Here is a 14,190-nt window from a genome sequence, read left to right as displayed (position 1 = left end):
AATACAATCAAAAATTACAAAAACCAAATCCTATTCATTCGTGTTTTTTAGTGAAGACTAGTTCATTATCCTTAATTTGATATATCGATTGTCTGAATGGGTTCAGTTGTTTAAAAGTTATGAATTTAAAAAAAAAGGTCAGTGAAAAAATGGGAAAACATTGAAAAATCAACCTAAACAACCCTAAAATAAAAATGGACACCCTAATAAAAAATAGATAAATACGGGTCTAATATTTAGCGATAAAGAACAAACTTACCACTTTTCGCGAGAATCTGAGAACCACTATATCGGTTTAGCATGGAATGGCTAGTCTAGTCTAGATCTATTCTAAATTCTGCTCTCGTTTGTAGTAAATGTGGGAAAACGATAAATCAGCCCTTTCAAATAAAAAATATACGATTGACTAGATTTTTATAAATATCAGGTATACCGAAGTGTCCGATTTTAGAATAAAAACATAACAATATAAAAATAAAAATACTGCGCGCACGGTACAGAGTTGTGAACCTTTTTTATTTAACTGGGGTGTATCAATAAGAATGAGGAAAAAGATCACAATATCCGAAAAACTGGTCCCCTAGATCTCTCAACCGAAGTTGAGTCTATTCAAAAGAATGTGATGGATACGGACCAATATATTTTGAACTGTTCAAACCGATTAAAAGTTAAAATTCCGAGATGTACTCCTTCATGATAATTCCATACATACAGACTGCTTTGTGGAACTCATCAGAAATTCGCAAAGCTTGATTGAGAAATTCTTTTGCAGACAATTATTATTATTCAACAACGTTAATTCAAGTATAATATATATACTTATATTATCTGAATGTGTGGAGACTACGCAGATGGATTTCGTAATTCCCATGCAATTACGATGAGCAATCACCTTATAACACCTTGATCGCCCCGTCACCCAGAAGTGGGTGACACTTTTCTCGTTCAATTTGAATAGGATTTTTTTAAACGGAATTTGATAGAATATACACTTAAATATAAATTGGGTTATGAAGAATAATAAAAAAATCAAAAACACAAAAATATAGTTTTTATTCTATTCAACTGTATAATGACCACCCTCAATGCCATTGGTTTTTCGCAGTATTTGTACTTAGCAGGTTTCCGAAAATGTTCAATTTTTCGGGAAATAAATAATCAGCACGAAATAATTCTTCACCATAGCTATATCTCCACCGCCATCAGTAAAAATAACAGCAATAGCTTTCGTTTGAATGAAAAAAGCCTGCCGATAATAAGTTAAAACTACATGAAATAAGAAAGGTCATACCTCATTATAGGTAAATTAATCCAGGTTTATACTTAGAGACATTCATTTCCCTGTCCTTGTTCGTCATTGAATGTAAAATTATGCTGCACATAAGCTAATTGAAGCGACTTTAGTTCGCAGTATGCTTATACTTGCAGAAAAAAGTGCGGGTTTTGGCCAATGTTCGATTTTCATTTCCCGGAAAATGGAAAGTGGGAAAAATATAATTCTTGAACATTGGGGTTTCTTTAGCGTCTATAATCAAAATTACGCCAATGACCTTCGTTAAAAAAAATATTTTTACGGCCTGATCGTTAATGGGTTGATAATGTAAGTTATATAAATTGGTCCATTGATTACGGGTTCGTAGGTTTTGGTTGAACTTGGTTTATAAATCCATGAAAAGCATGAACAATATTAGATGAAGCGTAAAAGATAACAACAACAAAACCCAATAAATAAAATAACAACAAACATGAATACAAAACAAGCAGTAAGCATTATTAGCCACACCAACAATTTTTAGCCAACATTTTTTTGTGTTACAAATCACACTCTTATCAGGCAGCATAGCAAAGTGCACTCCGGGGGCAACACATTACCTTGTTGGTGATACGAGCCTTCGACGAGCCACGTTCGACTTCGATGCGTAGCATATTTCGCAGTCCCTGCAGCGTCCGGAAGTCGGAATTTTGCAATCTCGATTGCGGATTAGAGTTGGTCAAATCCAGTATCGATGGACCGAGTGCTCGGCCGACCTTTTAGGCAAATGGGAACAGATTATGCAATGCATACATTATAATGTATGCTTACCTCTTCAAAAACAGCCGGTGTATACTTTGGGGGCACCGGCGATTGAACTTTGGCAGTGGCAAGTTCCTTTCCCCTGAGGGGCAATATATTGACACTTTTACCCGTGTTATAATTGCATTCCAGCGTGTAGCTTTTGATTAGCCCTGTGCACTTGTAAATGGCAACCCGGCCAGAGCCCTCCTTTGATAGACCATCCCGTTTGCCCCTGGAAAATGGAATGAGCAAGAGATATGAAACCGGTCTGAAATGACACACACGCATAACTCACTTGTAGTACATATTCCGCTCACTAAAATTGCACGCATCGTAGTGGAAGTGCTGAGAATTGAGGCTCATCAACCGCGGCAGCAGCATACACTCTACGGCCTCGATCGTACTGGGCAGGTGGTTGCCGTACATGAAAACCCCCTTCTTGGAAGCGTGACCGTGCAGATCGATGTAAAGGAACATGTTACTCTTCTCCTCGTATATCACCTTATCATTTTTCTCGTCCAGCTGGGCCAGATAATCCAGGCTGATATTGATGTTCTTTTGGCTAGCGGGATTGAGATACTCGTTCCGATGGGACCGGAAGTGACTGTACATTTGCGGCGTCTGGGGACGTATTTTACTCTCTCCGCGTTTGTGGTGCAATGCCGATGACTTCTTGCCACCAATTGAACCACCCTTCCCGAGGGAAGATTGGTTCAGTTGTGACTGCATTTGCTGGGACTGCTGCGGTTGCTGTTGTTGGGGTATACCGAAATCTTTCATTTTCAGCGTGTTCGGCGTGGTAGCTATCAGATGTGGTTTGTTCATAACATTCTTAAACGAGGAAGAAGATTTTCTTCCGGTGTTCACTTTGGCCGTTACCAGCGGTGCCTTTTTCGTGTTAACATGCACGATTGTGCTCGCGTTGGTAACCATGCTGCTGCCAGTGCTTAGATTCGAGGCGCTGCGAACGTGCCGCAACGCCAGGCCACTTTCCGTAACCACGGGGAGCAGATCGGGGATCAACTGCTCGGTGAATACTTTCGGCGGTGGAAGCACCTCATCCGTGACTGTGATGGTGCTGGAGTCAGTGTTACTGGCCAGTAGTGGTTCTCCAGTGGTGTCGGTCATGGCGTTAGAAGTATCTGCTAGGGTTTGCAATGATGGCGTTGATATCTCCGTTTCGACCAAGGTTACGGTGGAGGACGATGCTGAAATGGTGCTACATTTCGATAGGGACTGCTCGCCAAAACCGGAATCCGATGTGGAGGGCGTGTTTTCCTCGGTTGACTCGGAATCTAAAAAAAATAATGCAGATGACTTCATGTGGGAGGGGTTTTTTGGAATGATCAATGGATGCAACAGGGCAAGTAGCTCCAATCGGTGTGTTGAAATGTCTGGTGCTTTTCGTGGTTATTGAAGATTTGTTAGTGTTATGTAAATTCAGTGCGGGTTCTAAACTCGTTTTTAATAAACATAATCAATTAGATGAGGTATGAAATTTGTTCCGAAATAAGCATAGCTTTCGTTAGAACTATGCACTTCATTTTGAACCAAAGTAGTGGTTCGTATTTCCTTAAGGGGTAGTACACTATGGAAACCTAAAAAAAATTAAAAAGAGAATGTCTGACCTAAAATGTTCTCTAGGATGTCTTCTTTACTGTAGTTTTTGTCCCAGGTTTGTCCGATGCTCCGTCCCCAAGTTACAAGCCAATTAGTGGCCTTGTATTTGCGCGGATCTAAAATTCAGCGTTTTTCTACCTCCGGAACGGTTCATCCGATTTTGGTGAATAGTTTTGTCTCGACTTTTGGGGCAAAAAAGCAATTTTTTTACAAAAAAAAATGACGCCATTTCGTCAAAATTCAATATTTGGAGAAAGAAAAACTTCCTACGATAGCAGGAAATATATCCAAAATTACGTAAAAAATCATTGGTTGAAATCGGTCCACTAGAAGAACCCCACCAGTTTACAAGGTTTTGGCTGCAAGCGTTCAACAACCGGTTTCGGCTATTCACATACTTTTTTTTATGTTTATAGTGTACTACCCCCGTAATGGCACGAGCAAAACCGTTTTTCATTTTACTCAGTTGGCAACCATAGGTTCAACAAATAATACTGCACTGGCAGTCGCTTCATCTGGAATTTCAGCAACATTTTGGATAGCGACATTCAGCAAGGTTTACGTAGAGAAACGTAGAGAATCAGCCACACTCCAGGGACTTAAAAAAACAACCGAGATTGCCAAGATACATGAGCTAAAGCCTGTTTCAGCTATAATTTGGACATTTCTCAGCATAGAAATAACGTACAATCCTTTTTGAAGGATGCCCGTAAGTAGATGATTTGGCAAGGGATCTGTAGTTGTGGAGACAAGACAAAGATTTAATTGTATCCATTCAATCCTCCAAATTGTCCGGATTTCAAGGGATCAAAGGCAAACTGAAGAAATGTTGCAGAACGATGAAAAAACAGTTCAAATGGAAAAGTGGTGGAATAAGTCACCAAATTGAAAACTATTATCGAAAATGTGAACATCGTCACTAGCAGCAGGATATTGCAAGCGATTTTTTCTCCCGCTATGAATAATCGTTGTTTGCGTTTCACGTTGTATCGTTTTGTCTCAAATTCCGAACACTTCATTTTTAAATGTAAATTTACTGAACTTTAATGTAATAAAGAACTGAAGCTTGAGCTTGGGTAGACTGTACACTTCGTAGTTGCTCTCCGTGATTGACCTGAATCAGCGAAATTGCACAAAGAACACACTGAATGACGCTTAGGAGAAGCAATTCATTCTCATTGTGCAAGTTTCGGTGACTCGAGCTTTAAAAAGTCAATTACGACGCCGGCCATGTCCTTACAGTTACCAGGGGAAGAGAAGGAATGTTAGTATTGATATTCGCCGCCCGAAGGCCAGAAGGGTCACCTCTATAGCGTTTATCAAGGAAGAGATAGCTGTCTGTAGGGGAGGATAAAAATCAGGATTCACTGTGGTGAGTGATGTGATTCATCGTGCGTAGTGCATAGGTATTGTTCCTGACCTGACAAGGTCACTGAGAAAACTCTTTCAAAATTTTTGGCAACCTGAGAAGGTCGCCGAGAAACGCTTTTAATATTCCTTATTAAAGTTCATTCGTCTCTAGTGTCTGCACGATTTTCCAAGGTTCCTAAGTTTAGGAGACCGTGTTAAGGAAACATATTCTAGTTTGCTCAAAGGCAAGCGAGTACAAAAGTACTCGAAGCTTGCATTTATTTGCAGAGCCGATTTTCCCAGACATTTTGGTTTAGAAGTCTGTGTTAAGCAAACACATTTCAGTCGGAACAAAAATGCCACTGACTTGCATGAATTTACAGTGCCAAGTCGGAACGAAAATTCCCCCGACTTTCATGTACTTGCAATGTCGATTTCCCCACGCTACATGGATTTGAACTCTGTGTTAGGGAAACACATTTCAGTCGGACCTCAAAATTTTTGGCAACCTGAGAAGGTCGCCGAGAAACGCTTTTAATATTCCTTATTAAAGTTCATTCGTCTCTAGTGTCTGCACGATTTTCCAAGGTTCCTAAGTTTAGGAGACCGTGTTAAGGAAACATATTCTAGTTTGCTCAAAGGCAAGCGAGTACAAAAGTACTCGAAGCTTGCATTTATTTGCAGAGCCGATTTTCCCAGACATTTTGGTTTAGAAGTCTGTGTTAAGCAAACACATTTCAGTCGGAACAAAAATGCCACTGACTTGCATGAATTTACAGTGCCAAGTCGGAACGAAAATTCCCCCGACTTTCATGTACTTGCAATGTCGATTTCCCCACGCTACATGGATTTGAACTCTGTGTTAGGGAAACACATTTCAGTCGGACCAAAAAGGCCCCCGACTTACACGTATTTGGAATGCCAATTTCCTCACGCTCCTTGGATTTAAAGTCTGTGTTAGGAAAACACATTTCAGTCGGAACAAAAATACCCCCGACTTTCATGTATTTGCAATGCTGATTTACCCAAGGCTGCTTGGGTTTGATGGCTGTGTTAGGGAAATCGTAGATCGGGCCAATCAAAATGAGGCAGTTATGCCGTTTAGATAACGCTTAACATTTTACAGTTATTCAATTGTTTATCTAATGAAAAATAACATTTTATTAATTGCGATAGAAGCGTAGAAATATTCCCTATCAATTGATGCAAACATCTTTCCGATCCAGTAAGAAATGTTCGAGTTATAAGCATTCGGAATCTTTCATTTTTTCCTGCATGTTCTGTGTTTAGGTTTTCATTTTACCCCCCATATACTCCGGTTACACGTAGTCCCACGTCAATAAATCACAACACTCCATTTCACCGTACAGCCAGCATAAATATTCCACTGATTCAAGGACCTGCAACACAGCACAGAAACGATTCGATACCTATGGTGGGTAACACAACACAGCTAAGCAATGAATGCGACCTTACGAACACGTAGCACAAGCAATATTTTTCCTCTGAACCAATCAATTTATAATGGACTTTTCCATGTATTATACAGGTAATTCCTAGAAATACCACAGGATTCAAATGCAACGAGGAATAGAGCACATTCTAACACAAGATCAATACACTTTTTTCATCTAAATCGCAAAGGAAACTGACGCTTGGAAAAACAATAATCATTTAATGTAATAAAGAACTGAATAAAGAAAACCACTAACATCCTTTGAGGTATAACCATTTGAAGCCTATAATTTATAATACTAAGCATTTGCGAAAAAGTCTATCAAAACTAGGGATGAAACGTTTGCGTTAGGAAATTCCGTAAAAAAACACTGGCATCTTTAGTTTTTCAGTTTTTGTAGTTGTTTTGGCTATTTTGATTGCTGTTTTCATGTTAAGTGCTAGAAAAGGTAAGAATCTACTGGATAAACAATTGACTTTTGATGGTAACGATAACGACGGTAATGATAAGCACCCTCGCCGCTTTCCTCATTCGCAAGTCTATTGAGAAAACGCGAAACACGAGAAAACTCGTGAGCGCACAGTAAGTAACACAGTTCACTTACTGTGCGCTCACGAGTTTTCTCGTGTTTCGCGTTCCGTCTGTTACGGATGGATCACGAAATAACCCATGTTTTCTACACTTGATGGTTAAATCCTTGGTCTACCATAAATTTAACAAGGCTCGCCTTCGTCTCATCCACACCGAAGTAAACGATCTCATTCGTTTAATCCGAAAAAATGAAGCGTACAAGTTTGCCCCAAAACGCACGGTCCCAGGCGTATGTCTTACTGATTTCTTTGCGGTCCGTAATTTGCTAAATCGAGGGTGCATTCCCCGAGAGCAACGGTGCGACTTATGCTCTTAAGGTTCGAACCCGAAAACAGGCGGAGGCTCTGTTACAGCTGACAGAACTGCCTGATGATACAAACATCAAACTCACATACCACAAACACTTGAACAGCACCAAGAGCTGCGCACAGACAATAACTATATAGGAGGGGGACATTGTGGATTGCCTCAAAGATCACAAAGTGATAGCGACTAGAATACTCAAGCGGCAGACCGGTCGAAACACATTAAAAAACACTTCTACGTTAATCCCGGGAGTGAAAGGTACATGTACGTTTGAATTCACTTATTTTGGCTATCTGCGAACCAGAACAAGGCTGTATTACCCGTCGCCCATGTAGCTCAAATGCTGAACATTCGGTCATACAAAAACAAAGTGTCGACAAGACACGCCAACCTGTGGAAATTGTTCCGTAAACCATGTGACTCCGGCGGAAGGTTCCAAGTGCAAACAGCCCTCGTTCCTCAGTCGATGCAATTCCCCAGATCACAACCTTGCCACCCGTTCCTGTCCGAAACCCGGAAGGATAATACAATCAAATAGATTGTAGTAGACCAGGACGTCGTGTATAAAATGGCAAGATTAATCTTGAAGACAGTAAATGGTAGAAAATGGCCCACCAAAGAAGAAGGCAGTCCTGGATCGAAGACTCAATGACCTGGTAAAAAAATAGAAGAAAAAGACATTACCATCATGACCGCCTGAAAGGAGTTGAGGCGTTGAAAAACACGGATATGATCAAGTCTCTGTACAGCACTCCGTATTGCCCATCCTGCGAATCGAACTACTACAAATGCAACGCTCTCGAATAAAATAAAACTCGAATCCCCGCTTACCTGACTACCGAAGGACATCCGTCAGAGATCCGTGACAGTAGGCAAGCAACCCGCCTTGCCTCCAGATATCCCTCGACTCAATCAACGACCTGAATGTCTATACACCCTGCCGACCAATTATAAGAACCGCCAACCTAAAAAATGTTCGGTCCAACTCTAACCTCACCTATCGCCAGACACTCAACTCTCCGAGATATGGGTAATTGGAGCCACGTAGATGCCCCATCGGAATCGACGGACAACCTGCGGCATTCTCCGCTACGAACTGTTGCTGACCAAAGCAGCAGGGCCCCAGATATGCAGCGCGCTCCAGCATTGCGGACCCCCCTATCAGAACTGCTGGACAACCACTGCAGCCTGCGGACGATGATATTAATCATCGTCGATGAGGAAAGAAACCCAGAGATATTCCTCGGTACTCGAGGCTCCGTCGGAGCGGATGTTATTCTCCCACCGGTATTCACCTACTATCCCGGCGCCAGGGAGATGCACGATCCAGTTTTCGGAACGCACAAGAGGAGGTGACGTCTGTTTCCCAACTATACCATAACCATAACATAACCTTATGGACCAGGAACTAACGTTAGATCTCCAACGCTCAGCTCTGATCACCAAGGCAAATCGTCAGCTTGGATTTGTGACAAAAAATTCAAAAGACTTCTCTGATCCCCATTTCCTGAATGTTCTTTATTGCTCTCTGGTACTACCAATTCTAGAAAATATTTCGGTGGTCTGGTTTCCTCGTCACTTAACATGGAGTTTGAGGATCGAACGTGTTCAGTGCAAGTTCATCGGGATCGAAGTCTACCATGGAGTTCATCGGGTTACGAAGTCTACCATGGCGCGATCCACAAAATCTCCAACCACATTCTGATCGCTGCAATTTGCTGAGGATGGAAACCTCGGAACTTCGACGGAAAAATCAGCAAACGATTTTTGTTGCGAAGCTTCTGAACTCTGTGGTCGATTGCTCGAGGCTTTTCTCGTTGCTGGATATCCGGCATTACGATCACCCGATAGCCACCAGCTTCAACGATCGCTCACAACTCGCAAACCCAGATTAATCTTCGAAAAAACCGACTGGGCAGCCTTTCAAACATCCTGCGACTTCTTGCTATCTAGAGACAATCCCAATAACGAAAACAACTCCGGGGAAAAGGCGCTGCATTCGTGGTCCGAGGACATCAAAGGGGAGGTTAAAAAGCGGAGAAAGTTTCTGCGTGTGGCCAAACGACTACCAGTCGGAGACCCGATGAAGGGAGCTGTCATAAACATGTATCGAGTGCACTGGTCTGGTTTTCGGAAAAAAAATTTCAACGAGAACCAATCAGCAACTCCGAGTCGGGGCGAGCTTGGCCGATCTTCTAGAATACTTCAAGACCATCATAGCAGAAAAATACCGTTTTCACAAGATCAGGCCAAAAGGACCATCAGGAATTGTATTTCGTCTCCGATTTGGCGAGTGTCGTTTATGCCATCGGTGCGACCAGGACATCTATGGGTACATCAGGAAGGAAGTATTGCTCATGTCAAGGACTAATTATGAACTTCCATAAAGAGTGATCGAACATTCTCGTTCAGTATGGGATGAAGGAGGACCCAACGTTCGTAATGGTTCAATCATGTTCTACACTGATGGGTCGAAAATGGGAATCAGAACAGGTGCTGGAGTGTATGGTCCCAGAACAAAAATCTCTGTGGCTATGGTAAACTGGCCAACAGTTTTTTAGGTAGAAATAACTGCAATAATGGAATGTTTAAATGTCTGCCTCAAAAGAAAATATAGACATGCTAACATCTGCATATTCTCAGACAGTCAAGCGGCACTTAAAGCTCTAAATGCTTTTGAATGCTCTTCAAAAATTGTCTGGGAATGCATTTCCCTTTTACGACAATTAAGTCAGATAATTTCGGTACAATTGTACTGGATTCCTGGCCATTGCGGTATAAAAGGCAACGATCGAGCAGATGAACTTGCCAGGAACGGCTCAACCATTCACTGGTCCAGAACCATTCTGTGGACTTTCTGACTGTGTGTTGAAAAGTGAGCTGAATAAATGGGAAGACCGGGAAGTGACAGCCAATTGGATGGCTGCAAAACTTAAACAGACGAAAAAATTTACTACGCGGAGAATTAAAATTACTCAACAGCTACTGAGCCTTAGGAAGAAAGACCTAAGCACATTCATTGGTCTGGTAACAGGACACTGCCCGAGTAAATACCATCTTAAAAACATAGGTTTAGCACAAGATGATATTTGTCGCTTTTGTAATGCCGAAAGCGAAACCTCGGAACATTTGCTCTGTAACTGCGGAGCTCTAACTAGACGCAAACTTCAACACCTTGATAAAGCTATTCTGGAGCAAGGAGCAAGGAAATATGGTCTGCGTCGTCGATCAGGATTATAAATTTTAACAAACAGATTATTCCTGATTGGCATCTATCTCGCTATAGCTTTCAGTCTACTCCTTCATCAATAAGTAGTAGATAAGCTTGAAGTGTAGTAAAAAAAAGGATTATACCACAATAGTTCAAACTAATGGACGCAGTGGTTCAAACCCAAGAGGGGAAAAAATATTCCTCATGTGAGTTTTCCGACACAATTTGCCGGAATTCGTCACACTGAACATGGCAGTTCCTCGGAAAAGTCAAGGGCTCGATTGCCAGGTTCGATAACGTAAAAAGAATAAGAGAACAACGGATCCTGTCCAGACTGAGGACCGATCACTGCACTCACACGGATTCAAAAGAGGACCTTTCCGTCTACTCTGCAATCTCTGCCAAATTCACAACTTCGTCTGTGTGGTTGACCGAAATATGATGATCTGCCAAATCTCTATGGAACAAGGGGAGTGTAGGAGATATCTTGAGCGACGTTTCAGGAAGAGTAGCATTAGTTTTTTGCTACTTAAAATATACCGAATTGTTGTTCAGGATCTAACGTCTGAACAGTTCCACCAAGAAGTTTCTTTTCCTCTACGATGAAGGGGATTAAGAACATTTTTCAATCTTTAACGGCACGGTATCCTCTCCACTGGACTGGAGCCATGCCTGGAGACATTCTTGCCATCTGCTAAAGCAAAGCAAATCAGCAAGCTATTTTCTTAAAAAATGCTTTTAAAATATTTTTATACGTGTTAATTATTGTGTCATTTGAAGTCCAACTTTTATGTAACCATTCTATGAGAAATGATTTGTTTATGTCCACAGAGGCGAACCAGGCGGCTGAAAGTTTTTCAGATAAAGAACAAAAAAAAATGTGAACATCGTATCGAGTTTTATAAATCAGATCGTTAGGAACGTTTGAGCGATATAGTTTTTATATGCGTTCACTCTGCTTAGCCGATCCAGCCTCCATTTAGTGTATGTACATAAATTCTAGAGAAGGAGAATCATGGTTTATCTGGAATGGAAATCAATTATCATGCAACGAGGATTCAGCTGGAATTGCAAGCCCCTAACGCTATATTTTGCGCTAAATTTTATGTAGGCTACGTATATGAGGGTTTCTAAGACGCATGCATGAAATCGTGGATGTGGTCAATTTCCTAACCAGTACTTATACAAAAACACTGGCATAAGTAATACTAATGCTAAAGCTAATCAATAACGACCCAAGGCGTGAATGTCATAACATTGCAACGAACCATCTACGAAGCTTTTCTCCATCGAGTTCGATATCTCCACAATTAGGCTGCTTGTCTTGCTCAAAAGCAGCAAAGCCGATCGATTCGTGTCCGCTGAAAGGGGAACAAGATCTGCAGATTCCTCGACGACCGGAGTGAGACACACGGACGTTCCTCTGCAAGCGATCGAGCGCAGCCTATACCCGCTCGATTCGGCCGGTTTTCGACGGCGAAAAATTTTATTCAACAGCGTTGTGGACCACGTCGTGTTGGATTCGTTGTTCGCAGGTGAGCACATTTGCTGCAAACCTTTGTGGTACGGTAACGTTCGATTTTTCCGGGTTTCGACCGAATTTTGTCTTTTCGTGCTAGATTGAGCTGTCGGTTGTGTTAGTTTGGGAAGTTGTGGGATTTTTGATTGCGCTCTGTTAGTTTGTATGAGATTCTGGGAAGATCTGGTTAAAGCTATACCTTTCTTAGTCGACGGACACTTCTTTATTGCACTGCTAACTTCAGCGGTAGCTGAAGGTGTCTCCTCTACAGCGTTTTCTTCGCTACTTGTGTCGGGACTTTTTGATAGGGGTGGTTTTTTGTCCATCTCTAGTTCATACGGTTCTGGTTCGTCTGTACCGAGGTGGTAATATCTAGTGGAAGACAAACACAATTATAAAAGGGAAGAACGGTTGTAATCAATCTATACCTGATGAGCTTTCTGGCAGCATAAATCGAAGGCTGTGTTTCGTAATTCGGTGTGAGATATACTCGGTTCAGGTTATGGCCTCGGGTGTCGGATCTATACAGTCCATTGTAAACGCCGTCCGGATTAAGGAACGGTACAATTTTGAACACATACATTCTCCTAAAAATCAAACATCGTCAAGTCAGTTAGTCTTTTTTCTAAGTCTTGAATAGAAACAACTTTACCTAAGCGTGATGGATACGATGCTCCTTCTGTCCAGCAGCATACTGAGGAACCCGTTCAACACAAAGCTGGCTGGCGTTTCGCCAGGATGAACGCGCGATGAGATGAAGATAATTTTCTTATGTTTAAACGTATGGCACCGCGGTGTCTTCTCGTCGGGGAATAGATTCTGCAGTCGGTCCTCACGAGTCGTTTGAATCCCGTGGAACGAGGTGATCGTAAGCAGCTCAACCCGTCGCTTCTCTACCGAATGCGTTAGCAGTTCTCTGTAGTAGTAGATATCGTCCCGGTGGTCGAGATTCGTCGCTTTCGTGTCGTCGTCTAGGGTAGGAACGTTCAGTACTTGCTGGTAAATTGGTAACCTTTGCTTGCTCGGGTCGGTGAGTGTTGGCTGAGACTGAGGTAACTCAATTTTCACTTTATTCACTAGCTTCGTTATCTGTTGCATCGACTCGGATGTATTGCTGTCGTCAATCGACATCGATGAAGATGGTTCGGTTTCTTCCAGTAGTTTTCCCCCTGGATCACTCACTTTCGGCAGGGTCGCATCATCGGTCCCGGTACCATCACGGGCCGTATCATCGAACGAGTGGGGACTACGCCGTTCCACTTTCGCTACCTTGGCTAGTTTGCCTTTCTTCTGGGACTGACCGTGATGAACGGTCTGAGGAAGTATTTCCACTGGTCCAGCGCCGGTAGAGGCATCATATTTCAGTGATATCTCGTGAGCTATCTGGTGCCATTCGAATGGGTGTCGGCCGAAGCGCTTATCGAAGTTGCCCAACTGCTCCAGCAGTTCATTGTAGGTAAATGGGAAGGTGAACGCGTAGTATGTCTTCGTCTCTGCAGACTCCGGCGCCCGATGGAGGAATGATATGAAGAATATATCGTTGGCGATCTGTGAAATTAAATACAAATTGCTTAAGACATTCACATCCGCATTAATAAATTTCATAGCACTGAGGCCCAGAACAGATTTTATCTTCCAACAGAAAGTATTAAACGTACGTTTGTACTCGGAATGTGATACTTATCCTGTTGCTAAGGATTTTCATTCCGTCGACATAAGGCGAAAGTCGGAAAAATTTCAATATTTGCACCTCAGATTATATTCCGGAAATAATTTCCGCGTCCGAAATATTGTTTGTAATTCCAGTTATCACTCCGAATATGCTCACAAGATGTCTTGGAATATATGATTTGTAACCTAATCGCTCCAGTTTGCTCTCACGAATTCAAGTATGGGCTTTACTCATATTGTCGAAAAATATAATTATTTTATTTCAACTAAGATATTTCATATCTATTACGCATGTTTTGCTATCATCAATTTTTCTGAGTGGTGATCCTAAAGCAAAGGGCCTGGCCGGGTAAGGGAGTAAAAAGTGCCCCCAAACCAAATCACTAGCTGTATGGCAATTATTGTAAAGG

At 41.9% G+C, this 14,190-nt stretch overlaps 1 protein-coding gene across 3 annotated transcripts in view; it reads right to left on the bottom strand.

The window, feature by feature from the left end:
- LOC129770842 (uncharacterized) overlaps positions 1 to 14,190 on the bottom strand; it is a 42,333-nt gene that overhangs the window by 4,227 nt on the left and 23,916 nt on the right. For 2 of the 3 annotated variants that reach the window (XM_055773953.1, XM_055773955.1), the window contains exons 4-10: positions 12,762 to 13,657; positions 12,538 to 12,696; positions 12,309 to 12,481; positions 11,859 to 12,215; positions 2,352 to 3,351; positions 2,084 to 2,288; positions 1,873 to 2,028 (exon numbers count right to left, since the gene is read on the bottom strand). In XM_055773953.1, the coding sequence (XP_055629928.1) occupies positions 1,873 to 2,028; positions 2,084 to 2,288; positions 2,352 to 3,351; positions 11,859 to 12,215; positions 12,309 to 12,481; positions 12,538 to 12,696; positions 12,762 to 13,657 (2,946 nt within the window). The remainder of the gene's footprint in view (positions 1 to 1,872; positions 2,029 to 2,083; positions 2,289 to 2,351; positions 3,352 to 11,858; positions 12,216 to 12,308; positions 12,482 to 12,537; positions 12,697 to 12,761; positions 13,658 to 14,190) is intronic. The other variant, XM_055773954.1, reaches the window with a different exon arrangement.

The sequence above is a fragment of the Toxorhynchites rutilus genome, chromosome 2 (assembly GCF_029784135.1).
Source record: "Toxorhynchites rutilus septentrionalis strain SRP chromosome 2, ASM2978413v1, whole genome shotgun sequence".
Taxonomy (NCBI): Eukaryota; Metazoa; Arthropoda; class Insecta; order Diptera; family Culicidae; genus Toxorhynchites; species Toxorhynchites rutilus.
The sequence above is the reverse complement of the archived record's forward strand: the minus strand, read 5'-3'. Positions and strand labels throughout refer to the sequence as shown.